This window comes from Trichomonas vaginalis, chromosome IV, assembly GCF_026262505.1.
Source record: "Trichomonas vaginalis G3 chromosome IV, whole genome shotgun sequence".
Taxonomy (NCBI): domain Eukaryota; phylum Parabasalia; order Trichomonadida; family Trichomonadidae; genus Trichomonas; species Trichomonas vaginalis.
This window is the reverse complement of record NC_067206.1, coordinates 24,769,356-24,796,155: the sequence shown is the minus strand read 5'-3', so window position 1 is coordinate 24,796,155 and position 26,800 is coordinate 24,769,356. Positions and strand designations below refer to the sequence as shown.

Sequence of the window (26,800 nt, the reverse complement as noted above, 5' to 3'; positions counted from 1 at the left end):
ATGACGACTAAGCATAACGATACCATGCGAATAGAGTTATAAATGGTGGCATATAATCTTTACCCAAGCCTGTTGGATTTGTTGTAAAAGTATGTTGGTGGTTTCCTCCTGGTTCAGTTTGTCGAAAAGTCTTTTTTGCTGAATGGTTATAATCTGGAGATAAAACGTCATAGCCAGCATAATATTCTGAGTTGTATAATGGATGGTCTCTTAATGAGTGGATATGGTCACCAGAAAAGTTTGTAGTTCCTGTATGAGTGTGCGGTGGAAGGTTTGCTTCAGTAATTTTCTTCGAACCTCCTGCCGTCTTTGAATATCTAGCACAGTATAAGAATTTGTCTACAATCTGCTTCCATTCACCAAAACCTAAAACTGTTGCTGGTCTGGTAGAGTTCATTGACGTGTAAATAGAGCCTATAGGATATAGTGTTTGAAGTATTTCTGTCTTTAATGTTTGAAGCTCTGTTTTGTCAGCTTTTTTATCTAACATTGTTGGTAGTTCATATGCTTCAAAGTTTCTGGCATGATCTTCAATATTCCTGCAACTCTTATCTAAAATGTTAAGAGTATCTTTTACACTAGTGCTTGGATTCTCTAAAGGTGCACTTGAACCAAGGTCAAAGTTCAATATTATATCATCTGCTCTAACAGTTGTAAAACTTGTATGTGTATGGTTCTTGTCAGCTTTAAGGTCTAAACACCCTGAAACCCATCCTGTATCAGCTTTCGTTTTTAAAATCTTCGATGTCCGTTCATGGTACCATTCAACCATTTTTTTAATTTCTTCATCTTTTTCATCCACATATTCCTTATCTGCCTTCTTCACTAACGCACTAGCCACACAACCCCTATCTACTTTCTCCTCTAACTCACTGTTGACATATGTTTTATCTGCTTTCTTTTCAAGGCTAACGTTTAAGTCTGTTATTTCAGATATAGAATGTGTATGTCCAACGTCACTTTTCCTGTTTAAGGTTTCTTGTAAGTTTGTAATATTTGCAATGGTATGTGTATGTCCAACGTCACTTTTCCTGTTTAAGGTTTCTTGTAAGTTTGTAATATTTGCAATGGTATGTGTATGTCCAACGTCACTTTTCCTGTTTAAGGTTTCTTGTAAGTTTGTAATATTTGCAATGGTATGTATATGAGTCTTTTTAGAATATTCGTTTTCAGCTCTTGTCACTTCACTTGACATTTTATTGTCAACATATGTTTTGTCTGCTAGTTCAGGATGAGTATGTTCTTTTGTTGCATATGTTGCATCTGCTCTGTCATGTTCTTCTTGAACTTTTTCAATGACATACTCTTTGTCAGCTTTGTTGTCAACATCTGCTTTCAAAAGAAGTTCTTTTATAGGTTTCTCGTTTAAAGTTCCTTTTGTTGGATTTACACAGACAGTATGGTTCTTACTGTCTTGAAACAGAAACTCATCTGTCATTGGGTTCATTGTCAGTTTTAAGTTTCCTTCTTTCAATGACTCAGATATCTTAGAATAGTTTGAAAAGTTTGTTGTGTTCTTATTTAGAGCTTGCAAAATGAGTTGTCGGTTGTGTTGTATTTCTCTCATAGACGCTGTTTCATTTGACATTTTTATTCTAGATAAAATATGCTTCCAATAGAAAAAGAAAATTCAAGAGTTGCTACAACTAAACCATTAGATGAACTTTTTACTAATGTCGGTCAAAAGTTTGAGACAGATACCGTAAAGCATGAAGGCTATCGTTTTGACTACCCATTAAGATGGTTAAGAGACCCATCCGTCACAAAAGCTGTTGGCTTTCGTAGAATAAAATTTGTGTCTGTAGAAGATAAAAGTTTTCCATTTATTGTAAGGTTTCATATAGATTATATATCTGAAGGGAAACGAAAAATGTGGGAAGAAATTGAGCTAATACAAGTTGACCTTTCATCTTCTCTACAGACTGCGTTAAAAAATATAGAAGATAAAATAAACTCATGTTATGCAAAATATGCTGATGAATATGCAAATACCAATAGCACACTTTATGTGAGAATTGTATATGACAAACAAAATTCACAAGTGTCATTTCAAATCTACGAAGACAATCCAAATAAAGACGAACAAATATATACAGAATTCACTGCAATGTCATGGTATTATTTGCAAAGAATGTTAAATCAGAAAGTCGAACTTCCTTTAGCAAATATTTACAGTCGATATGCAAGAGATGAACCATATTTATTTAAAGATGTTTTCGACTCAGATGCTATTATAGTTCATGCTTCATTTTCTGGTGCACAAAACTCTTTTTTATGCTTGGCAAATGACTTTTACGAAAAACCTACAAAGCTATATGAACCGCCGAGTGGAAGTATTTCAGACTTTCAAGTATGGTTTACAACAGATGGAAGAAAGAGAATAGTTCCATTATACCATGCGTTTTACTTAGAACTTAGTTTCATATACAACTACTATCGAACGGTAAAAATATAATCTTTTAATACGGTTGAGGTGTTGGATTTGGTTGCCAACTAGACTGTGGTGCAGGTTCAGGCTGTTGTATAACAGGAGCTTGTTCTTCTGGTTCAGGGTCTTTAGGTATAATACCAACGAACTGACCTACTCTTTTACCAATATTTTTGACACCGTTCCAAATTCCTCTTCCGACAGATTTTATTCCATTCCATATACCTCTTCCAACATTTCGAAAGAAGTTTCCTATTCTTCCAAAGAAACCCATTTTACTATATGTAAAAATCTAATGTCCGCCTAGTCTCTTACGTTTCCTTCTGAGTTCCATAGCATTTTTTAACTGGAGCTCATACATTCTATTTCTCCTCTGGTAGAAAACATACTCTGGGTCAACTCCTGTGTTCGCGTCATCTGCATAGAGTTGTTTATATCCCACTTCAGGGTTTGTATAAAACTCTTTCCATCTCATATTTGCATACCATGGTGGCAAACCTAACGCAGCGTCATTTGACATGGCAGTTTGCATTTGTACATCTGTTGGCACTTGACCATAGTTTGCCATTGCAGTTTGTATTCTAACTTCATTTGGAATATTCTCTGGGTTTGGTTGTCCAGGTTGCTGTGCATTCGCTAAGTTCTGTGCGTCCATTTAATATTAGATAAAAATATCTCTTACGAGTACATATACTGAACATTTGCAGGCATTGGTTCATCTTCATATTCTCTATATCTTTCTGCCACGTCAAATAAGTAAATGACACAATGGAAAAAACCTAAAACAAGTAGTCCTATTTCAAACCACATTTACTTACTAGTAAAATTTCTTTGTTATGACACTTTTTCCGGTTTATAGGACCTCTCTCATATTCTATCTTGTCATATCTAAACTCATAGTCATGTATGTCCTCTAACCATCTCATAACGGTTTCCAAACCACTTTTATCGGATGTAAAGTAAAAGCATGGATGGTTATGTAAAACGTCTAAAGTTTCTAAAGAGTCTCTCAAAGTCCAGTCTACTTGGTATTGAAAATCCCATGTGTTATAGAACGGCGGGTCCACTATAAAGAAAACATTTTCCTTGTCTTTAAATTTTTCATACAACTCTGTCCAATGACATCTCACAAACTCTATACCCTCAATATATTTTTCTATGTTCTCTTTGAAAACATTTGTATAGTTAAGATATAAAACGTTTGACATAAGTGTTTCAATGTCATGAACTCTTATAGAACCACTATATAATAGTCTAGCAGATATACTATCCCAGTCTATATACTCTACTTTTTTCAAAACCTCTCTGACAATATCTTTCTTATCTAATGGTATACGTTCCATCTTACCTATAGGTATCTTTTCTTTTAACTCTTTCAATATTTTGTTAGTGTCTGGTATATGTTTGAGACGGTTCATATAGTTGTCGAAGTCATTGCATATAATCTTTGAGTTTGGGAATACGGTATGGCACAAATGAGATATATAGAAACTTCCACCGAACAAATCTACAAATGTTAGACCATTCGGTAGTTTCTTAAGTTCTCTCAATAGAATATCTTTACATCTACTCTTATTTCCAAAGAAGGGTAGCGGTGGTTTTGTAAAATTCATTTTATATATATAATAAAAATGTTTTTACCTGAAAAGTGACAGAAAGTGACTGGGGCTAGAGGGCACGAAGTGCCTGGAAGCCCCAATACCTTTTTTTTTTTTTTTTTTTTTATCTAGCATAAAAAAACTATTGAATATTTGAATTCAATAAAAATTTATATAAAATACATGTAAAGCATAAATTACTATATAAATCAAGCTGTATTTTGTTTTAAACACCGATTGTTTCATATAATATATATTCAACTCAAGTTTCTAATTAAGAATTTCATATAAAATTTAGCATATGATCAGCAACAATTAAAATTAGTATTACAATTAATAAATTTAGTATAAAAACATATAGATTTAGTATAGATTTTATAGCTGTAATAAAAGAACTATTATAAAAGAGTAATTTACTGAAATGCACCTTATATTTATAAACAAAACTTATAACGTGTTAGTTACATATAGAGTTGAAATTCATAGATAGCATAGAGAAGTTGGGATCTTGGCTTAATGGTCATAATATAACCAAATTAATTCAAAATTTGAAATTTTAATATTACTGTAACTATAATATATGGATATGTTTTATGAGATCATAATAAATGACATGTTAATGTAAAATTTAGAATAAAAAATTATATTTTTTTTAAAAAAACATTGTTCATGAGTGTTAATTGGAGAAGTAGTAAATTAGTTCAGTTTGCAAGTGATGATGGTTAATCTAACTATAATTACAATCAATTTTTAAAATACTTCCCGTAGGGCATTTGTTTAATTATTTCACATTCTGATGACATAATTTTTAATATCATAGATAATGAAAGCGAAAAATATATAAAAATCGACAAACATGTTATAATGAATTGAGAGCTTTACGTGTCAAAAAACACATTTCATACTGATTTCTATAAAAGGTATCTTTATTATAGAAGTGTAAGCTATATCTGTTTGTTTTTTTATTATAACAAATTCAAAATTCTCTTATAAGGATTAGATGAAATCTGTATTACTAAATCATTAGCTAAATGAAGGTTCAAATAGAAAGTAAATATCAATTTATATGATACTGAAACCAAATAGTTCTTTTAATAAAAGATAACACGCTGAAAATTATTGAGTATTTGCAAATCTCAAAAATCTATTGGTGAATTTGGCTCAACTTTTAAAATTATAACATCCATATCAAATCATAAAAGCAGACAAAAATTAAAGCCAAACCTATCGGCCAATTTTTTTTGATATTTTGATTTTTGAGGTATACTTTTAAAAGTGGATTTAAAGCACTTATGAAAAAACATTAACTTCTGTCGTTATGATTATTGATTTAGACAATAATGATTTTAATCTTTGATTATCAAAACACTAAAGTCATCTTTTTAACATTTGCTTGGTAGCATTAACTCAAGTCTAAAGTACTATTTTATGTGGCACTCTTAGAATTTTTGTATTCATTGTCCACGCTGAAATAGTACCATTAAAGTTATGGCGGACTTTCAAAAAATAGTTTGGTCACCTTTTATTTTCTCAAAAATTTTACCATCCTGAAAGAATTTCAGTGAGAAAATTTCCATTTTAATATAGGTGAGCTCAAATCCATCAATAGCATTAAAAATTTATACTTGACCAATTTTGATGACGATAAACAGATTTTAAAAAAAAGATGGATACAGTTGTTATGTGGAATGGAAAGACATTCAATGTCAAATGCGATCCTACATTACCAGTTGATGCTTTCCTCCAAAAATTACAGAATTTAACTGGCGTTCCAGTTCTCAAACAAACATTAATGATGAGACGCAAGCAGTTAAAGTCCGGTATGAGCTTCCCAGCCGGCGAGGTCAAGGAAGGATACAAGTTTATGCTTATCGGCACAGCCCAGATCGCACCAGTTTGGAAAGATTTCAAAGAAGAGATCGTTGAAGAGGCACCAGATGAAGCAGATGAAGCAGCAACTCCAGCAGATGCAATGGTTGGCTGCAAGAACTACGGCAATACATGCTATTTGAACTCCTGCCTTCAAACTCTTAGAAATATTCCAGATATTTCTAAAGTCATTAAAGAATATAAACCAGATGGCAAGGGCGATGATTTGATTACAGCTATTGCCAAATTCTTCAACAACCCAGAGCAAGAATACAATCGTCCAACTGTTGTAGAATCTTTACGTATTGCACATCCAGATCCATATGCAGCAAAGGATGACCAGACAGGCGGCTACATGCAGCAAGATGCTACAGAGTGCATGGCCACACTTTTCAAACATTTTTCCACCGCATTCGGTCCTAAATTCACAGATCTCTTCAACATGAGGCTTAAGACAATTGTTTCCGATCCTACCGGCGAAAAGCCACCAAAAGTTACATATAGCGAAGATAATAGCATTGACTGCCATATTGACGAGAACGTCAGCTCTATTGAGATGGGCATGTTCAAACCATCAGATATAGAGTCCACAGAAGGTGGCAAGATCGCTGTTTATCACCAAGTCCAACAATTAGATTCTCTTCCGAAATTCTTTACAGTACACTTACTCAGATTCACATACCGTGAAGATGAGAAGACTACAGCCAAGATCCTCCGCCGCGTAAACCACCCATTCCGCTTAGATATCTTGTCATTCGCCAGTGATGAGCTCAGAGCTCAAATTGCGAAGGCCAGAGAGTCCGACCAGACAAAGGGATCGGGTTTCTACCAGCTAAAGGCTGTTCTCACACACCAGGGAAGGTCAGCTAACTCTGGCCACTACATTACACACGTAAAAGTCAATGATGAGTGGATCAGGTACAACGACGAGAAAGTTTCAGTAGTCACTGAGGAAGATATCGAGAATTTGAAGGGATCTGGAGATTGGCATTGTTCTTTCCTTTTGATTTACCAACAAATAGAGTAATTCTATATTTTTTTTTGAATAATAACCCTCTTTTTATTTAAAACTATTGGTATTTTTTTTCCAACAACAGTATAAAGAATAAGAATTTTTACAATAATATTAACGACCGAAAAATTAAATTGATGGTAAAGAAAGTAAATTTTTGAGCTGAATGACACGCGTACGAAGTTGTTGATTCTTTCGAACTAAGGCATCAACATTTTGGGCTGGTGGAGCTCCAATAACTTCGCGAATAAAAGCAAGTGGGTCTTCTGGCCTTGGGGATTGCTCTTGAAGACTCTTCATAGCACGCTCAAGAGTTTCAACGACTTTGCCGGCGGCTAAATATTGATTAAACTTTTCTCTTTTGGAAGAAACGCTCATTTTATTTTTATATATATATTTTTTTTATATTGTCATGTAAATTATTCATTTTATTTTTTTTGTCATGTAATTTGTCAAAAAATATGGATTCAACTCTGAATCTTGAATTCAGAGATTTGAATGAACAATTGCGATCTTGGAATAGTGCAATAATAAGAATGAATCAGTCTATAGAGAGTAATGGCGATTTTATTCGCGCATTACCAGTAATTAACGTTTTAAAAGAATCAGCAGATGATACAGTCAAGGATGATTCAGTACGATTACTTGATAAGCTTCCTTATCTTGATTTCGAAAATACTCAAAAACCACTGAAAATCCGCTTCTTTGTTGAAAACAAGGACGAAACTGTCGTTCTTGATCAGTACAAACTATCACTTCTATCAAATGGATGGACTTCTTCTAAATCATCAGCGATTAAATTTGACCGAAATCAAAAAATTGTTGGTTTTAGCGGTAATTCATACTTTTTTTGCATTGATCCAGTTTTACGTGCAGTTATTTGCTCATGGTATTGCCCATCCAAATCAGCACCAAATTTTGTCGTTGATTTTGGTTGGAATGACAAATATGTTGCTTTATCAATGGAAGACAACTTCATACGTATTATAAGTATGTCTACAAACATTGTCGAATACGAATTTCCTTCAATTATTGATCAACCAAATTTAATACGAATTAGCGACGATTCTGAGCATTTATTTGTTTGTAATAACGTAGGTGAAGTTGCCATACAGAAATTGCATCCTCCTTTCAAAATTGTCATGAAATTCCAACTGGATTTCACTCCATCTGATGCTTTTTTTTCCGAAGACAATGTCGTGATAAATGATGGCAAAAGCGAATATAAAATCAGTTTAAATGCAAAAACAATAGATTTGGCCGGCAGAGTAAAGAAGAAATCATCATTAAAAGTTTATGTCTCAGATGGAAGGCTATTCCTTGAAGAAAATAAACAAAGTTGTGAAATACATACAAATGGCATCCCTGTTTCTTGTGCTTCCATTCAGAAACAGCAAAATCCATTAATTGTAGCAAGCACAGTTGAAGGTGGAATATATATTTGGCAGCTGATGGAAATCCCAAGCATGGACAATTGAACTGCTTATGTAGAATAGAGTTTTTCATATTTAACGTTTTATTTTTTTTTTAAATATTGTTTGTTGATTCTAGAATTATAAATCATGTTTGTTTATTCACGTTTAAAATTCCAAAATCTTTTAGTTTTAAAATTTTATTGAAATATTTTTTTTTGAAAAGATTTCGTAAATAGTTATTATAATGTAAAATAAGTATTTATTCATTTTATGCTCACAGATACTCAGCATTTTTATCGAGAAATTTACTGAGAGCGTTCCTTGATGGCGGCCTTCTCTGCAAGAACGATCTGAACGTTTGTTGGTGGAGAAGCGTATGATTTTACGCGGCCGTGAGCCTGGTGGATACGGCGCCAGCGGTATTGTGTAGCACGGTTGCATTGAACATGGGCAACAAGGACTTCGTCAACATTGACGCCTGGCTTCTGTGGAGCACCAGCAAGAGCTGTCTTGATGAGCTTGATGTAGAGCTCAGCGCACTTGACTGGCCAGCGGGATGTTGGGCAGCCCCATTCGTGGCCCTGAGCGTGGTGTGAGATACCACCTTTGTAGCGGAAGAATGGAACAGCACGTTCCTTTCTCATGACGGCTTCAAGATAAGCGATAGCATCTTGAGCCTTCATGCCCTTGATAACACGGCCTGTTTCCATCATTGGCTTGAAGTGGACGCGCTCTAAGCCTGTTGATGCCTTAAGAGCCTTAGACTCTTCAACATTACTGAAGGTGTAGTGTGTGCTCATAAGATTTCAATGAAAAAGGCAGGCCAAGACGTTCGGACGATAAGTTTTTCATATCACATGACTGTCGCTTAAATCATTTTTTTTTGGAATTTAATAAGAAAATATAAAAGTACATTGAACGATACTATTTTCCCATTATCAAGACTTTCGAAAATTTGATAGATTTGTTTGTGATTTTTTAATTTCTACCTATTGATACTATTCTTCCTTTTGAGTATGATCAGTTAAAACTGTTAACAAAAACCATTATGATAACAGACCGTTTCAGAACGGGAGAGTATCAAAGTTGTGCAAAAATCTGACACTCCTTTTGTAATTTTTGACATTTTAGGATTGGGAACCATGGAGCTCCTGAAGCCTTATCAGCAGAGGCCCTTTCATATTTGGGCCTCTGCTGTTTAGAAGATCAGCGAAGTATTTGTTCGCTTTAGGAGCTCCATGGCTCCCTTTCGTAGGATTGGGAGCTATGGGGCTCATCTGTTCCTACTGATTCAAAAATAATCAGCAGAAAGAATTGTTGATAGTTGCATCTGTTAAAATTCTTTGGGGTATTCCCTCTCGGAGGCCTCAAGTCCTGGTGTATTACGCCAAGGACTCAAGTTTCTATTGGAAGGAATCACATATGTGTTTACATTGTCAAAAATAGTAATTTGACAGTTTACAAAAATTTACATAGCGCACCTTTGTTACCTATTCGTTTCAGAACAATAATCCAATCATGAAATCAAAATCAATTGGAACTTATATTAAAGTATTACCATATCTCACAATATATCAGTTAATAAAGAAATATTTCAAAGTATAATAGTATTCATGAATATTTTTAAACCCACTTTCCCACGTAAAGTCTCCCTATCGTTTTCTGCCTCAATATTGAGTGAATCTCCATCAAAAATTTGAAAAAGAGCATTACGAAGGAAAAGAAGTTTATTCCCATTGGGTAGTATCGTTCGCTTTCCAAGAATGTTCAGGAGCATCGTACGTATATTTGATAATATTTAACAATAATTATATATTAACATGTTACAATCTATCTTGAATGAAGAGAAAGGTACATTCTTGTTTCTTATAGTCAGCTTATATCAGTGCGCAGCAATGCTGTGTGCCGATAGAACGCGCTATATAAATTGCTGTCTTTAATTAAATCAAATTAGCTATCTAAATTTCATATTTTCATGTCTTATTTTTGACCATTTTCGGTTGCAATTTTTAATCGTTTTTAAACTAATATCATATATTGTTGTAAACAGAAATTCATCAAAAGTGACACCTCCGAAAAGCTAAAATATTGAATTTTTGGAACTTTTGATAGAGCACGTTTTTAAATATTATTTAAAGTAAATGTATATTTTGTAAAGATTCTTTTTAATAAAAAAATAAAATTTTGAAGAAGAACACAAAATCTTCTGAAAAATAATATCACATAAACTCATATTATTTTCTAATATATAACTATTTTATATAAAAATCAAATTCAATGATCTTAAAAGCGAAGGATAAACCTCAAAATTTACGAATATAATGAGTGGGAATATAATGCTTATCTATCATAAAACCATATGAAATATCAATTTTTGCTTTACGCCTAATTTTTGACGACAATTAGCAAAAAATGTTAAATGTTAACACTCAGTCCATTTGAATATGAAAAATAAAATTGACTTTGATTAAATGTTTTTATTTATCATGCAATTCTTCTTGCGACCAAAGATTTGAATAAAAGTTCAAAAAATAAGATAGCTTAAAAAATAATATACGGTAGTGTTTACTAATAGATGAATAGTATATAAATTCTATTAAAATGGATTTTATCCAAAAAAATATAAAACCAAAAATAATTGTTATAATTTAAATGAAGAAGTAATTTAAAACGATTTTATTTATGATCAAATTTTATATATTTTTTTGGATCAAATCCATTTTAATAGAATTTATATACTATTCATCTATTAGTAAACACTACCGTATATTATTTTTTAAGCTATCTTATTTTTTGAACTTTTATTCAAATCTTTGGTCGCAAGAAGAATTGCATGATAAATAAAAACATTTAATCAAAGTCAATTTTATTTTTCATATTCAAATGGACTGAGTGTTAACATTTAACATTTTTTGCTAATTGTCGTCAAAAATTAGGCGTAAAGCAAAAATTGATATTTCATATGGTTTTATGATAGATAAGCATTATATTCCCACTCATTATATTCGTAAATTTTGAGGTTTATCCTTCGCTTTTAAGATCATTGAATTTGATTTTTATATAAAATAGTTATATATTAGAAAATAATATGAGTTTATGTGATATTATTTTTCAGAAGATTTCATTCTATATGCCTATGAAAAGTACTCTCAAAACTAACTTTTTCCTAATTATAATTAAATCTAGAATATTGTATTATGCTTAGTATTATTTCATTTTTCTCATTCAATTTAGAATTTACAAATGTCAAAAAATTGAGAGCTGTCACTTTTGATGAATTTCTGTTTATTACAATATCAATTTTAATTATATTATACTGTGGATTGATCCATTTAAATCGCCGAAAATTCAATTAGCAAAAAATTTAATGAGATAACATTTAGAATTGGTTCATTAGTGTATGCATTATTCTAAGCGATTTATAATCTTCACTCAAAAAGAGGTAGGGCAACGATAGGTCAAAAAGGCTTCTCTGATAGATTTCCTTGCCTTTTGGATATGCTATAATATATAGCCTAGCATGATAGGATATGATGTCAAAAGTTAGAACATAACTTAGGATCTTGAGAAAAATGAAAAACAAAAATTACATAAAAAAAGAAAAAATTTATCTAATTTGTTTTTTTGGACCGAATAAGTAATTTTATTGAATTTCAATACGACACATAGATTTTATTATTAGTAATAAATATAATGGTTTACTATTAACAAGGAACCTAAACTAATGAAAATTTGATTTCAAATATTGTATATGATTATCATAGATTACCAAAATATATTGCTATTTATGAGGATATAATATTGATTATTAGTAAATCGTATAAATTTAATAAATATACCATGAATATTGAATGAATTTCTTGATTCATAGGGGTAAAACGCGCTTTTATATGATTTAGACAGAGAATTTATGAGATGTAAATAACACAATAAAGGTTTATATTGAATATTTTCTAAAAATAAATCGAAATTATAAAAAACAATACATTTATTCATTGAAACTACTTGGACAAATATGAAACAAGCATTCAGGCAATACTTTTGAGACTTCAACGCATCTGATAATTTTTATATAACTTCACCTCTTATGCTTAGAGTGGAGGTATTGAGATCGTATAAGTATAGATGAGCTCACATTCAGATATGATGTGTGAACTTCTGTTTTCACTGCAATTTTGAATCAGAATAAACTCAAAACAAGAATAAAATGATATACTCACTCTCTAAATGTGTTCGAGATTTAAAGTTGTATGAATAAAACGATTCATCTTTCGAAGCCTCCCATTTAATGAGAGACTTCGAAAGATGAATGTATTCATGTAGATGAAATACTATATATGACCATGTGTGATACTAAAGATATCAAAATGTTCATTTTTAAGTGCAATAGAAGGGTTATCTCTCGTAAAATCTCAATTTAAGGAAGATTTAGAAAGAACTCCTTTCCTAAGTAGATAGTGTGTGGTTTCTGTCTTTTGGTTGATCAGGAACTATGAAATTAAGTCGGACAGAAAGAAGTTCTTTCCAAAACAGACTCCAAATGAGTTGTTCGAAAAGAACTTCCTTCTGTATATGGATAATTGTAGTTACCGCACTGAAGTATGTGATTGTGATGATGGAGTTCTCGATAAATCTAAAATCGGATTAAGATTAATTGAAAACTCAAGTAATTCTTTGAAATCTTGTGTTGTCTGGCACTATAATAACCAAAGAATGAGAATATTATGTTGAATGATGAGTACGTGTGCTCGGCATTCGCCGAGCGAATTGAGTTTAACGTACTATGAAAAGTGACAAAGTTGGGCTTTTTTTCCTAGGGTTATGATCTCTTCCTTTCTGCTCAATACGACAGAAATGAAAGAATGAATTTGTACTCCCTAATTGATTACTACAATCTGTATCTATCTTTAACATAGAATTAGCTGCATTGTGATTTATACTCCAGAATTATTCAATTTAAGATCAACCTCGTAAATTTTAATCATATTGCACCAATACTCCTACGTTGAGATAAGAACATGATTATACATACCAAAGCCCCATATTAAAAATCAAAATTTAGCACCTCCATTATGCAACCACATTATTCGTCGCAAATAAGTATATTTACGCATATTATGATGCATATTCACACAACTCGTATACATGAAAAGTTATTAAAGTCAGACAAAATTATTGCAATAAGGAAAAAAAAACAACTTTATTATATATGTTAGTAATGAATTACAAATATTTCTACAAAGAATGCTCAATACTTCATATAATCTTCGAATATTTCTTATTACAAGTTAATACATTTTGACTCGAACATGATAAACAAAAGCCGACACGCTGATTACTATATTTATGAAAATATAGTACGTTTCCATTCATCTGTTTACTTGTTTTTGTTGGAATAAAATCATTTTTTTTTTCTTTCATGAAATAAGAATTTTGCTGCGAAAGCAATATCTCTAACAATAATTAATACATTACGTCAACTCTGGAATGAGTATTTATCAAATATGATATCAAAATCAAAAATTAGTTGTTTTTTATGAGTAAAAACGATGTAAATTGATTATTTGACTAATTATCAAATACTTTGATTTTCCAAATTTTTTTCGAAATTGATTTTTTCATGTGAAAATTCAAATTGTTTAATTTCATTTTTGAAATTTTGAATTTTTTTTGGAATTTTGAGTTGATCAATTCAGCAGAATTGATAATGCTATTGCTTTAGGGCATACCACAAGGTGATGAATAAAAGGTGAACATTAACAAATTATTTTAAATCACAAATATCATCCTCATCAACTTTAATTCTAAAAAGAACTGTACTGAATTATGAAAATGCATGATTTACATTATTAAAATCTTTGAATGAAAATAGTACAAGATAAGTTTTTATTCATTTTTAATTAGATTTAAACGAAAAACTACTCCATATTAAAATTTAAGTCGAGAAATCGTATTTTGTTCTTATTTGTTAGCATTTTGTAGACATTCTAATCTTGAATTAATTTGTTACATGATATTATTAACAAATTTAACTGAAAAAATATGTTAATATGGAATAAACCATGATTATATAAGCTATCAATGCTATATATACATATGTAAAAGATTCATATTAACTCAATTAACAAAAATGATAGATTTTCATAAAGGTTCAATCTAGGTTCGTCCGAAAATTTTGATTTTTATATAGAAGACATAGTTTCATATACATAATTAAATTTTCAAACAAATTTGATCATACCATTTATTAAGCAGGATAGTATATTAATTACTATCAGTATAAAAATATAAAAATGATTATATTTAATTATTGCATAATTTAGTCAAAGAGTTATAAGCCTCAAGTGATCGTTATCACCTTCAATGCACGTATACTTTATTGATTCATAGATATTTAATCTATGTTTGACATGTTGTTGTCGTCATTCGTTTTGTTCCCATTCTTCCTAAGTTAGAATTAGAGAATACACCATCCACATCATCTAATTTGGTCCTCAGCGATAGATTGGTTCATTTTGGAGGAGTCCCATCAGACAGTTTTCGAGCACCAAATATCAAATTTTAATGTATACAAATCTTTAGTGATTTATCTCTTTTATGATGAGTAAAAGGTTTCTGCTCATCAACGTTTGATTTCCGACATATATGATTTCTAATTGCAATTATTTACTTTCTTTTTATAATCTAACTCTGTGACTCATACCATAAATTAATTATTGGAAAGTGTCAATATGTTTGGCACAACGCATGGCGGAAGATACCAAACCATGCAGGGAATATGATACGTTTAAGATCTCCGAAATTTTTTCCAAAAATTTTCTATCGTTGCCCTACCTCTACTCAAAAGTTTCCTCAGAAAAACTTCTATACCCAATTTTTTATTTTGAAGATTTCGCATGATTAAATCAAATCTACTATTATTATTTTCTAGCCCTGAAAAATTAATAAGTTTACATAACAATTTGTCAAAAATTTTTATGCTTTCAAAAGTTCTTAAAGATCCCCTTATTAAAGCATGCGAAGAAGGAAATCTCGGACTTATTAAATCTCTTATAGAAGGTGGTAACTATAAAGTAGAATCTTTAGATTCACCACTCATTTGTGCATCAAGAGAAGGTCATCTTGAAGTTGTTAAATATCTTATCTCTGTTGGAGCTGATAAAGATGCAAAGGATAATATTTTTGGATATACTCCACTCATTTTTGCATCACAAAATGGTCATCTTGAAGTTGTTGAATATCTTATCTCTGTTGGAGCTGATAAAGAAGCAAAGAATAATATTTTTGGATATACTCCACTCATTTTTGCATCACATTATGGTCATCTTGAAATTGTTGAATATCTTATCTCTGTTGGAGCTGATAAAGAAGCAAAGGATAATACTGGATCTACTCCACTCATTTATGCATCAAAACATGATCATCTTGAAGTTGTTAAATATTTTATCTCTGTTGGAGCTGATAAAGAAGCAAAGAATAAAAATGGATCTACTCCACTCATTTTTGCATCAGAAAATGATCATCTTGAAATTGTTGAATATCTTATCTCTGTTGGAGCTGATAAAGAAGCAAAGGGTGGAGTTGGATCTACTCCACTCATTTTTGCATCATCTAATGGTTATCTTGAAGTTGTTAAATATCTTATCTCTGTTGGAGCTGATAAAGAAGCAAAGGATAATAATGGAAAGACTGCTCTTGATGTTGCAAGAGGTTCTGTGAAAGAATACTTTTTGGAAGACAAAACAGAATAGAGAATAATTATAGGTAATGATAAAATATTAAAAAATAATATCTATTGAAGTTCAATTATTTGTCTTAAAAATAAACACTATCCTTTTGAGATTTGTGTTAAACCTATTTGATTATGAAATATAGCATCACTTAGAAACAGAAATTTAAACCTTCAAAATAATAATCTACAAAATCATTCTTTTTTTAGACAAGGAAACATTGCCTTCAGAGGATTCACCTTTAATCATTAACCACTGTATGGCTTTAGTGAAATGACCTCCAAATTAAATATTGATTATGCATTACAATAATGTTGTAAAGCTATTTTCTCTATCTTATTTTGAGTCTTAATATTGTAAGTAATTCGAGGAGATTAAGTCGACAATATGATGTGTCTATATTATTGAATTCTTAATTTCAGTACAAGTTTATCGGCAATCTGGTTATTGCATTCGGAGTTATTGCTTTAAATTGCTTCTTTAATATATTGCATTCTATCGGCGCGCAGATATGAGCTGAAAATTGAAAAAAAAAAAACGAAACCGATAAATTTAATTCAGTAGCACGTGATCTAAAGAATCACTTTTATATTTTCCTCAACTGATCCTTTCAATTTTTATATTGTTGAAGTAAAAAATTATGGATGACGTTGGAGAGATAATTCAAGCGTCTCTCCAACTCAATTCCACAAATACTGAAGAAGTTCAAGTTGCTAATGACTTTTTATGCCGTTGGCAGAAAGAACACGATTCTTTAATGATGGCTTTAGAGATTTTGAAGACAAACCAACAAGTTTCTCCACAAGTAGTTGCATGCTCAGCAATAAAATACCATGCCAAGACGGATTGGTTCGATTTTTTGCAAGAAGAACGTAGAGAAGTTCGAGATTTTTTACTAAAAATCTGCCAGGAGAATTCATTTTCATATCCTATATCGAAAAAATTTATAGATAGAACTATCGCTTTGATTGGTATAGTTGAATTCCAGAGTTGGGAGACATTTTTCATAGATGCACTTAGTTTGCCAACATTTGACGTTTTACTTAACTTCACATCAATATTATCAGCGACAAATCTCATACAGAACTCAGAAAAGCAGATTATAAGATACTCTTACACTCAATTTTTCCCAAATTTTATTGAATTATTATTAAACAAAATGGATCTCACAGGATTAGAGATTCTTACAAAAATATCAGCCTTCCTACCAATGGAGCTCCTAGAATGCTCCAATTTCTTCAGAATCCTTTGCACAACTTATATTCACGACCAAACATTTCAAAAAGAAGTTATGCGAATAATATACAGTTTCATTTGTCTTAGGCCAGATGCCTCTCAATATTTTACTCAATTTGAAGATGTTTTACTTCCAAATATTTTATTAGCTTGTGAAACGAGCACAACGCCAATTACATGCCTTGCATCGATTATACATCAGCAAGGAATATCATTCTACATCACACATCTTGATAATGAAGAAGCAATTTTAATATTTCGAAAATCCCTTTTTGTTTTATCAGATTCATTGAAATTTATAGGTATTACACGTCTCTACTGGACACTTTGGAGCACAATGATCGACTATTTCGCTCTAGATTCTTCAAGTGATTTTCTTGTCGAATTTTATCCAATTTTATTTGACAATTTCGTTAAAATCATACTCCTCGAGAACGAAGGCAGCTTTGCGATCACACCCCAAGCGATTCTGGCCGTCCAAAAACTTTATCAAGCATCTCCTGAAATAATTACAACGGGATTGGAGAATTTAGAGATGTCCTCCAACCTCATTGGAATTCTTACAGCACTACAGAGCCTAATGAATCAGAGTACTGTTGAACAGCACATTTCCGATTTTTTCGAATACGCCAGTACAACAGAAGATAGCGAAATTTACGTTGCGCTTTTGCTATGTTTGCAAAATTCCCCGCAACATATCTCTTCCTCTCAAGTTTTGCAAGAAATTTTCGTAAATGTGATTTCATTTGCCGTAGAAACAGAAGATGAGCAAATATCGAATGCGGCAGTAACTATGCTGGTCAATTTCAATGCAAACTACCCAGAAGTTGTTTGCCACGGACCTTTACTTCAACAATTATACGAAATTATCAATCTTGCAACAGCTTACTCAAAAACAGTGTCAGAACTATTCATATTAGTTGTTAGAGGTATCAGAAGAGTAAAGAAATCAATTCCTGTACAGGTTTTGACTAAAATTACGCAAGGACCTCTACAACAGTTCGTAAACTTGGCCGGAAACATCGAAACAATATCGGATGAAGATGAGAGATCGTATGCGATATCGTTGTTGAGCCTCGTACAAGTAATTGTCGCTGAAGCAAAGGAAATCGCGATATCTATTGGAGAAATCGTAGTTTCGACAGCATTAAATTTGATAACGACACTTAAAGATTATATACAAGGCAATGATAAGATCATTGATTACTCATTTCGTGTTCTTTTGTCAATGATTTTATCATCTCCTCAAGATCGAGTACTTTCTGACACAACAACCGCTGTAAAAGTACTTGCGGCAATCCCTGAGTTCTCAGGATACGCAATGAGAGTGTTCGCTTTAATTCGAAAGCAACATCTTTCAATTTCCTCACTTTTTGAGGAGATTTTTCATAATTTCATCAATCCAGCGATAGAAGATATGGGCGAGGACTCTATAGAAGCTTTTAATTGTCTGAGAGAGTTCCATTTTATCCAGATTTGCGAAGATTTCCCAACTGATTTGGTCAAATCCGCCATTTCTAACATTCCTTTCCACGGAATATCAACTGTCATCACTTTTATAGAGGATATGTTCCACTCATGTCCACCCGGCAAGATGAAAAACCTTCTAGAAAAGGATGGAAGTGAAATAATCGACATTATAACGACGATTATTACCGATAACTTTTATGACAGGTTTTTTTCGATTGCCATGGGTTTGTACTGCAGATTTATCTACTACAGTCTGAAGTTCAACATCTCAATTACAGATATCCTCGTTGAAATGTTCGCAAGGAAAATGGCTGTTGTTGACAATTCTTCGATTGTTGAATTCGTGAATTTAAACATGAGAAATTGCACTGATGTGCAGACAATGGCTACAAACTTGTGGAAACTTAGGACACTGAATATGTGTGGAGGAATGACTCCTCAAGAAGATCAACCAATTGACGAAGAACCAATTGATTTAGATATTTCAACTTTATCAATATAATTTTTTTATTTATTTTGTTTTGTTTGAATAATAAATATGTTTATGTATATATTTTGTATTACCACAAAAAGACCAGCATTTTAATGAAGAACCAATAGATATCTAAAGAATAGTTCAACTCTTTAGATATTGCAAATTGTTTTCGGCATTACAAATTCATTAAAAAATGGGTATTTCATTATATGTTTCAGAATGTTGATATAACAAGAAGATCAACCGATGGATGACAAGCAATTGGATTTTATTGTGTTATCTCATTTGAAAATGATGTTTCATGGATATATATCATTTAGTGTATATTTGAGCTCATACAGAAGCATAATTCTATCAAAAATCCCTATAATCTTTTCAGATATCAAAATATAAGTACTTAAACTATCATACTAATTGGAAGCTATATCAAAATTAAGAAGGTTTTGATGATCAATAGTTGAAAAATGCAATATATTAATCAAAAGAAACAAAGAATAAAGATGGATCTACTCCACTCATTTTTGCACCAAGAAAAAGTCATCTTGAAGTTGTTAATTATTTTACCTCTGGTGGAGCTGATACAAAATAATTCCATTGCCCTGCCATTTTTTGGACTATTTGCCCTACGATAATTAGAATGTTTCATTAATTCAGTGTCACAATCAGTCATTGTGATTTAGTTTCACATTAAACAATAATACAAAATGAAAATAAACTTTTATCCAGGTGCTAAAATTATTGTATATTCAGATAATCAAAATAAGTAATAATTTTATCGAAATGACAGTACTTACTAATGAAGCAAGCTCTTCATGGCAAGCATTTCATTGATATTGAGCTTTTTAATATTTCAAAATGCATTTTTCTTGGAAATGAACCCATATAAATAATAATTGTCACCTTTTATATTGTCGAACAAATAATTTTTTTTGGCGCGAAAAATAAATTAATGGTTTTACTCGAAGCACACGAGAAAGATTTACTTAAGAAGTGGATTATAGCTAAAGCAAAGGAAATTATAACAGATGGTATTGATCCACAGATCTTAGCTAACTATTTAATGAATTTGATTAACCGTGGTGTCCAATATCCAGAAATGGTTTCAACATTAGTCGATATTATCGGAGAAGATGAAGCCACATTATTAACAGATAAGCTTCGTGAATGTATTGAATCTGGTTCATACAAAGAAAGCGAAAAACCAAAGGAACCAGCTCCACAACCAAAACCTGCTCCTAAAGAAGAAAAGAAGCCATCAAAACCACAGCCAGTAGAACAAAAACCAAAGCCACAACCAAAGAAATCCGAAGAATCTAAGCCAGACTATAAAAAGAAGGAAGAACCAAGGTACAGATCAAGGGATGATGACAGACCATACCAAAGGCCACAGAAAGATGACAGAGAAAAGAAAGGAAAATACGACAAATACGAAGATAGAGACAAAAAAGGAAAATACGATAAGTACGACAAACGCGATAAGCAAGACAAACAGGAAAAGCAAAAATACGAAAAACCTCAGAAGAAAGACTACAGAAAACGCTATTCTAGTGACGAAGAAACCGAATATTCTGATGAAGAAAAAGATACTCAAAAGAGACAACTCAGCCTTGAAGATGAGCCAGAGCTCAAGCCAAAAGCTAAGGCTGAGCGCTTTATTATCTTCGTAGCTGGTTTAAATGAAGAATATAACTCGATTGGTCGCATTTTCAAGACATTCTCAAAATTTGGTCGAATTGCAGGTATCGAAGAAGACCATGAAGATGGTGTCTGTTTTATCGAATACTCAAAATTAGCTTACGCTTACAGAGCAATTAAGAAAGGCGCAAAGATTACAGGAAACTCGTTCCTCAGAGTTGATTGGGGAACACATCCTAACCCAGAAGCAATTGCTGCACTTGAAAAAGAATTAGAACAAAAGAAATTAAATTGGGAAAAACAAAACGAAATAAAGACAGAAAAGAATAGTGTACTAGCTGAACTTAACACCCAACGTGACTTGAAAATCAAACAATACGCAGAAACTCCTGATTCTAACAACGATGAAAAAGATAAAATTGCTCAGGAAATATTAGAAATTGAGAAGATGATAAAGGAATGCGAACAAATAGAATAAACTTATAGTATTATCTTTTTTATTATCATTAGAAAAAAAAAATTTATAATTTTTATTTTCAAGCTTTCTTAAGGCTTCTCTAACTTGACAAATATTAGAATCCCTTGAGACATATATTCGATAATGTAAATAAATGCTATATATATCAATATTTTAATTTTTTATTGGCACATATAAAAAATGCATTCCTCCACTAACATAAGTTATAAATGGCTTTTTCCATAAATGATAGACTCGTATTTATATGCATTGTAGAGTTTATTTAATATTTGAATATTTGTTTGTCATGTTAGTGAATGCTTAAGCTATTGATCCTAAAATATTACAATAAACATTTTTAAATTTTATCTAATGGAATCCATTTTCCATCAATAAAAAAAGTATTCTCTTTTTGATGGACTTGTTTATATTTATAGATACAGTTCAACCAGTATATACATTAATTCATGAATCCTTAATATTTTCATATTCTCTCATATTAATGAAAGATATCTGTATTTGAATACAATATCTCAATAAGATTCAGACATTTTTAGAGTTAATCCCATGTATAACTCATGCTGTTTTCCAATATTACATTAAATTTATTTGACTAGAAGCTAATTGTTACAAATTTCTGGTTTTTAAAGATTATCAATCAAGTTCAAGATCCAAAGATAATTCATTACACTCCCTTTATTAATGTTAAACCATTTATCTGTAAGTTATGAATAGATATGTTCTCCATCCTTGTAAAATCAAAGAAGAAAGGAAAAAAAAAGTAGACGTTTAAAAAATGTCGTTGAAGAGCATTGACGACATTTCTCAAGATGAAAAAGCTAAAATCAAGAACTTTATGCTCAATACAGACATGAGACAATATGTTCGTGAGTTTTTAGCACAAAGACTTGGTTACAAACAAGGAATATCAAAACCATCTATAGAAATACCGCAACCTACAATATTACAGCCACCACCAGATGGTTCACACGCATTTCAAATAACAATTCTTTCAGCAAGATCATTCCTACGCTTTTTAAATCCCGATCCATCATCGAAATTAGTTCTAGACTTAAATATTGCAGGAAGACGATTTCGCACAAAGCCTGCAGAGGCAGATGCTGATCCTCTGATTACAGATGTCATTAAATTCAATACAAATCAAGATTTTGATACTATTTCAAAAACGGGCAAAGCTACACTTTGTGCAGTTGTTTTAGCAGGAGATGCATCAGGTGTATACGCGTCCGGATCATTTGAATGGAGAACTGCTTTAATATCACCAAATAATTTCGCAATTCAATTATATGATCCTCGAGGCGATGCTGATGGTGTTGTTAATATACGAATAGAAGTATCACCTTCTATGTGTACACAAGATGACATTGATGATGTTTTTAATAGCGAAACACAGAAAAATTTCTCGATAATTGCTCCAATAACGTCAAGATTAATACCAACTCCATATCATGCTCTAAGATTTTGCTCTTTACTTACACACGGAAACTTTGCTGTTTCTGCAACTGCAAAAATTGTTCCTGATCAAAGAGAAGAAAATAACGAACGAGAATGCATTCTTAGAAGATCATTTAGCATACATTCTCTTCTTGCAAGTAGATCAGGAACTCCACAAGAGATTTGTTTCTTACTCTGTTCTCTTCTTTGTGGATTTGGGATGAATGCATTTGTCAGTGGAAGAGAAGTTATTACATTCCACGAACAAAATAAGGCATTTTCATGGGATTCAATAACCGGAAAAAAAGTACCTATCCTTAATCTTGAACCGAGAATTATGATCGGATTAAATACAAAATTAGAACCTGCAACTCAAAAATTGACTACTGCTATTGACGATCCACGAATTTGGAGACGCGCGGACCTTCCGCATTATGCTCCTCCGATAACTTTATCTCAATGCAACAAAATTGATATAGAAAGAATAGAGAATGAGCTAAAGAGGAAAATATGCTTAGAAAGGCGTCAAAAAGTAACAAGTTTTGATAGAAATCTCGAAAATGCCCTTCGTCCGCTATTATTCTCAAGCGAAAATCAGAAATTAAATAATGGTAATGACTCATGGAAGCCTCATGTACAATACTCTATAGCTCATTTGATTCCAAAATTCTCAACTTTCAGAATGGAAACAATGTGTGTTGGAAGTGTCAACGAAAATGCAATTTTCTTCACAATTCGTGATAAATGGGCTGAGATGCTCAATTCAAACTCAGAAAAGTTCGCTTTAGTAGTAGGTTCGTTCCCATATGCCGAAGATGTATGTGCAACATGGGTGATGCTAGGTAATATTGTTATGTTAAAATAAAAGTATGTTTTTGTTCTTTTAATTTGTTAAAAATTATGAAATTATTTTATGCGTATTAATATTTTAAAGTTATTATCAAATTTGTAATAATGACACACGCAAACGGATTGCAAGAATACTGATTTTGAAAGAGAAAACAGTCAATTTTCTTGAAATAAAAGTTTTAAATTTAAAATCTAGTAACTCGTTATTGTTTTCGAGAGTGTATATATTCATTTGTGCATAAACTTCATTTGCAACTTCATGGCAGAGCTGAACTTCCCTGGCCAACTGTTTACTGATGGCATTTCATAAAAATCGAAATATAAATGAATTGATGTCATGTGGAAATACATTACAGTAGATAATAGTTAACATATGATTTATCAGAATCGAAAATACACTAAGATAAGAACATTGTAAGAGAACATGAAATTTAAAACAGTTGGGCATATTGTTTTCATTCAGTTAACCAGATCCTTATATTAAAAGGATTTATCCCAAACACGATTTTTTTTTCAAGAGAATGGGTAAATTTTAACTTCATAATTTGAGTAGTTTACATCGATGTAGGTTACTCCATGATACAAGATTCACACATTATAACAATCTCGCATTGATAAATCAAAATTATTTTGGATGAGATTATCAATTTCATGTGTGGTCGCTTTTCAAGAGTCAGTAAATAGAATTCATACAATTCGACCATTCAAAAAATACGATGAATTTTTCATTTTTTGATTTAGGTCAGTATTTGTTGTGGATGAATCTCAGCTACCAGCCGCTAGATATATAAACTTCACAATTTTGAGAAAAACAATAATATCGGCCTCAAATTGGCAAAAGTGACATTATCAATGCTTGCCTCAGTCAACACATCCCGCTTCTTTGCCAGATTAAACAAGAAGTCTGTTCTTATCCAGAAGGATTTCAAGTTCTCTGACCAGTCCAAGGTCGATGCAATCCTTGCTAAGTATCCAAAGGAGAACAAACGCGCTGCAACAATTCCACTTCTCCACCTTGGCCAGCGTGAAAACGGCGGCTACCTTACAACAGGCGTTCTTCAGGCTATCTCCAAGATCGTTGGCGTTACAGCAGGCCGTGTCCATGAGACAGCATGCTTCTATTCTATGTTCCGCTTCCAGCCACCGAACAATCACATTGTTGAAGTTTGCAAGGGCCTTTCCTGCTATCTCACAGGCAGTGATAACGTTAAGGAAGCCATCCAGAAGGCTACTGGCGGCACATTCAAGGAAGGCAAGTCCCCAGATGGCCAGTTCACTCTTGAAGAAGTTGAGTGCCTCGGCGCTTGCGCTAATGCTCCAGTTATGATTCTCGACGGTGTTTACTATCAGAACTTGACAGCTGAGACAGCTAAGATTATTATTGAATGCGTTAAAGCAGGAAAGTCCGTTAAGGAACTCGATGCTGTTCACACCCACCCACCAAGACCACTCCCATAAATTCAATATCAAGTAAAAATAATTATATATATTTCTAACAGTTAGCTACATTTTTATTACTAAAACTATTACTTAGTCATTTTTCATTATTTCGGATGATTTCGATGTAATTTTTTTTATTGCGATGATTTTTTCGATCTCAAATTACTTAAAATCATACTCAACCCAACTAAAAACACTCAAAATAGAAAAAATTGATATTTAAAATGGGGATTTTATGACCAAATATAAAAATATTATTGAATTTGCATCATAAACAAAGAACCAGTGAATCATTATTAACCAACTCATTTATATTTCAGCGAATAATCTCTGAACCAATATATTTCCAAAAAAATTATAAAAATTTGTGAAATTTCTTTTACAAAACTACATAATATTATTTCATTTCTTCTTCGCACTAGTGTACCAGTCTGATGAGCTATCAACTGAGAACGGCGGGTGGTCATCTTTCCAATCATCCCATTCCGCCCGTTTCTTTCTCGCTTTTTCTCTTTCTTCTTCGTTTTCGGAGTTGATATCTGGCGGAGGAGCGCCTGGCTGAGCGAATGTTTCGTCATCAGGAGGTAATTCTCTTGGCATTACGTCTTCTAGTGGAGCAAAGACCTTATTTCTCATCTGTTCACGATCAATGCGCTGGAACCATGGTTTGCGCGGTGGTTCCTTTGGTTCTTCTGGTTTAATTCCGGCTGCATGCATTTTGGCAAATGGAAGCTCGTCATTTGCAGAACGGGCACTGGATCTGGCCTCAATAACAGATAATTTGAGTAAATCCATGATTGCTTCGCGTTCTGCGTGCTCATCAACTTGATCTCCAAGTTGGCCACGTTCTTCTCCTGGTTTTGTAAGCTCTGACATACGTGCAATGCGTTGCTCAAGCTCTCTACGCTCGTTGTATTCACTCACCGCACGATTTCTTCTTTCTGTTGGATTTGATGGAGGAGGAAGCTCTTTTTGTGCAATTTTGAATTGAACCATTTGATCTGAGAAGGCTGTGAGATATGCTGCAGCAGCTTCAAGATGAGCAGGACGCTCTGTACCTTGAAAATTGAGATGAAGTCGACCAATATAGAAAGGAATCATGAAAAACCTCAATGTACTGTTGGAATACTCATCAAGTTCTTCATTGCGAGAGTAGAACTTGCCAACACGAAAATGATCCCAAACTTTTTCGAGTCGTGAAATCAAATTTGTTAATGTAGCGATATCTTCTTCAGATTTAGCGGGCTTATGAACTAATTTGTTGTAATCAAGCTCACATTGCCTGAAAAATGCAAATGGCAAAACGCCAGCATCGAAATCCTGAGACATTATAAATTTATAAGTGTTCAATCAAAAATTTACAAAATCATCCCCAGTTTTTTTTCTGAGTGATCACATCATCTTTGAGTTTAAACTATTCTTTTATTCTCAAATGCGAATATGTGTTAGATTTAAAACATTTTCAAACAATAATATAATGATTTTGATGCATTTTTTTCCCTTTTTTTGCACAAAATGGCAAATTGGATGAAGAATTCAAAGTGGTAATAAAAGAATGTTTTCATTCTATAGTTTCAATAAGAATTTCCATTAATTTCTTCATAATCGCATAAATCACATCAAATAAGGGATGAATGCCTCAAAAAATCGGTTGTATGCTTATTTTTAGGAATAAGTTTGGCTCATTATGCAGTATCTTACGAAACCTACAAAAGCAAATTGAAATCTAAT

At 32.3% G+C, this 26,800-nt stretch overlaps 13 protein-coding genes across 13 annotated transcripts, besides 7 other annotated features; 7 read left to right on the top strand and 6 right to left on the bottom strand.

The window, feature by feature from the left end:
- Positions 1-1,447: part of a mobile genetic element that runs on past the window's edge.
- TVAGG3_0162340 (keratin-associated protein family) lies at positions 8-1,447 on the bottom strand (the record flags this gene model as incomplete). Its single annotated transcript, XM_001312157.2, has 1 exon — positions 8-1,447. The coding sequence occupies one exon, from the start codon at positions 1,445-1,447 to the stop codon at positions 8-10; it is 1,440 nt and encodes a 479-aa protein (XP_001312158.2).
- A 1,012-nt stretch (positions 1,448-2,459) lies between these two features.
- TVAGG3_0162320 (serine threonine-protein phosphatase family) lies at positions 2,460-2,702 on the bottom strand (the record flags this gene model as incomplete). Its single annotated transcript, XM_051225014.1, has 1 exon — positions 2,460-2,702. One exon carries the CDS (start codon positions 2,700-2,702, stop codon positions 2,460-2,462), a length of 243 nt encoding a protein of 80 aa, XP_051110000.1.
- An 18-nt stretch (positions 2,703-2,720) lies between these two features.
- On the bottom strand, positions 2,721-3,083 carry TVAGG3_0162310 (uncharacterized protein; the record flags this gene model as incomplete). The annotated part of the gene is made up of 1 exon (XM_051225013.1): positions 2,721-3,083. One exon carries the CDS (start codon positions 3,081-3,083, stop codon positions 2,721-2,723), a length of 363 nt encoding a protein of 120 aa, XP_051109999.1.
- Positions 3,084-5,676: 2,593 nt separating this feature from the next.
- TVAGG3_0162300 (negative regulation of ER-associated ubiquitin-dependent protein catabolic process) lies at positions 5,677-6,946 on the top strand (the record flags this gene model as incomplete). The annotated part of the gene is made up of 1 exon (XM_001312159.2): positions 5,693-6,922. One exon carries the CDS (start codon positions 5,693-5,695, stop codon positions 6,920-6,922), a length of 1,230 nt encoding a protein of 409 aa, XP_001312160.1.
- A 7-nt stretch (positions 6,947-6,953) lies between these two features.
- On the bottom strand, positions 6,954-7,291 carry TVAGG3_0162290 (uncharacterized protein; the record flags this gene model as incomplete). The annotated part of the gene is made up of 1 exon (XM_001312160.1): positions 7,037-7,285. One exon carries the CDS (start codon positions 7,283-7,285, stop codon positions 7,037-7,039), a length of 249 nt encoding a protein of 82 aa, XP_001312161.1.
- Positions 7,292-7,361: 70 nt separating this feature from the next.
- Positions 7,362-8,434, top strand: TVAGG3_0162280 (WD40 repeat-like family; the record flags this gene model as incomplete). Its single annotated transcript, XM_001312161.1, has 1 exon — positions 7,369-8,385. One exon carries the CDS (start codon positions 7,369-7,371, stop codon positions 8,383-8,385), a length of 1,017 nt encoding a protein of 338 aa, XP_001312162.1.
- Positions 8,435-8,558: 124 nt separating this feature from the next.
- On the bottom strand, positions 8,559-9,304 carry TVAGG3_0162270 (structural constituent of ribosome; the record flags this gene model as incomplete). The annotated part of the gene is made up of 1 exon (XM_001312162.2): positions 8,628-9,122. One exon carries the CDS (start codon positions 9,120-9,122, stop codon positions 8,628-8,630), a length of 495 nt encoding a protein of 164 aa, XP_001312163.1.
- A 165-nt stretch (positions 9,305-9,469) lies between these two features.
- Positions 9,470-9,569: a mobile genetic element.
- Positions 9,570-10,360: 791 nt separating this feature from the next.
- Positions 10,361-10,398: a mobile genetic element.
- Positions 10,361-10,398: a terminal%2Cinverted (terminal inverted repeat of Banshee-A3 transposon ID:TVAGG3_0162250).
- Positions 10,399-11,576: 1,178 nt separating this feature from the next.
- Positions 11,577-11,613: a mobile genetic element.
- Positions 11,577-11,613: a terminal%2Cinverted (terminal inverted repeat of Banshee-A3 transposon ID:TVAGG3_0162240).
- A 1,443-nt stretch (positions 11,614-13,056) lies between these two features.
- Positions 13,057-13,104: a mobile genetic element.
- Positions 13,105-15,299: 2,195 nt separating this feature from the next.
- TVAGG3_0162220 (ankyrin repeat protein family) lies at positions 15,300-16,143 on the top strand (the record flags this gene model as incomplete). Its single annotated transcript, XM_001312163.1, has 1 exon — positions 15,300-16,073. The coding sequence occupies one exon, from the start codon at positions 15,300-15,302 to the stop codon at positions 16,071-16,073; it is 774 nt and encodes a 257-aa protein (XP_001312164.1).
- A 520-nt stretch (positions 16,144-16,663) lies between these two features.
- Positions 16,664-19,316, top strand: TVAGG3_0162210 (armadillo (ARM) repeat-containing protein family; the record flags this gene model as incomplete). Its single annotated transcript, XM_001312164.1, has 1 exon — positions 16,693-19,260. The coding sequence occupies one exon, from the start codon at positions 16,693-16,695 to the stop codon at positions 19,258-19,260; it is 2,568 nt and encodes an 855-aa protein (XP_001312165.1).
- An 833-nt stretch (positions 19,317-20,149) lies between these two features.
- Positions 20,150-21,444, top strand: TVAGG3_0162200 (RNA recognition RRM/RNP domain family; the record flags this gene model as incomplete). The annotated part of the gene is made up of 1 exon (XM_001312165.2): positions 20,183-21,346. The coding sequence occupies one exon, from the start codon at positions 20,183-20,185 to the stop codon at positions 21,344-21,346; it is 1,164 nt and encodes a 387-aa protein (XP_001312166.1).
- A 656-nt stretch (positions 21,445-22,100) lies between these two features.
- On the top strand, positions 22,101-24,123 carry TVAGG3_0162190 (centrosomal protein of 76 kDa family; the record flags this gene model as incomplete). Its single annotated transcript, XM_001312166.1, has 1 exon — positions 22,122-23,645. The coding sequence occupies one exon, from the start codon at positions 22,122-22,124 to the stop codon at positions 23,643-23,645; it is 1,524 nt and encodes a 507-aa protein (XP_001312167.1).
- A 235-nt stretch (positions 24,124-24,358) lies between these two features.
- On the top strand, positions 24,359-25,132 carry TVAGG3_0162180 (hydrogenosomal NADH dehydrogenase 24 kDa subunit; the record flags this gene model as incomplete). Its single annotated transcript, XM_001312167.2, has 1 exon — positions 24,482-25,087. The coding sequence occupies one exon, from the start codon at positions 24,482-24,484 to the stop codon at positions 25,085-25,087; it is 606 nt and encodes a 201-aa protein (XP_001312168.1).
- A 301-nt stretch (positions 25,133-25,433) lies between these two features.
- On the bottom strand, positions 25,434-26,403 carry TVAGG3_0162170 (immunoglobulin-binding protein 1 family; the record flags this gene model as incomplete). Its single annotated transcript, XM_001312168.2, has 1 exon — positions 25,472-26,398. The coding sequence occupies one exon, from the start codon at positions 26,396-26,398 to the stop codon at positions 25,472-25,474; it is 927 nt and encodes a 308-aa protein (XP_001312169.1).
- Positions 26,404-26,800: the final 397 nt, after the last annotated feature.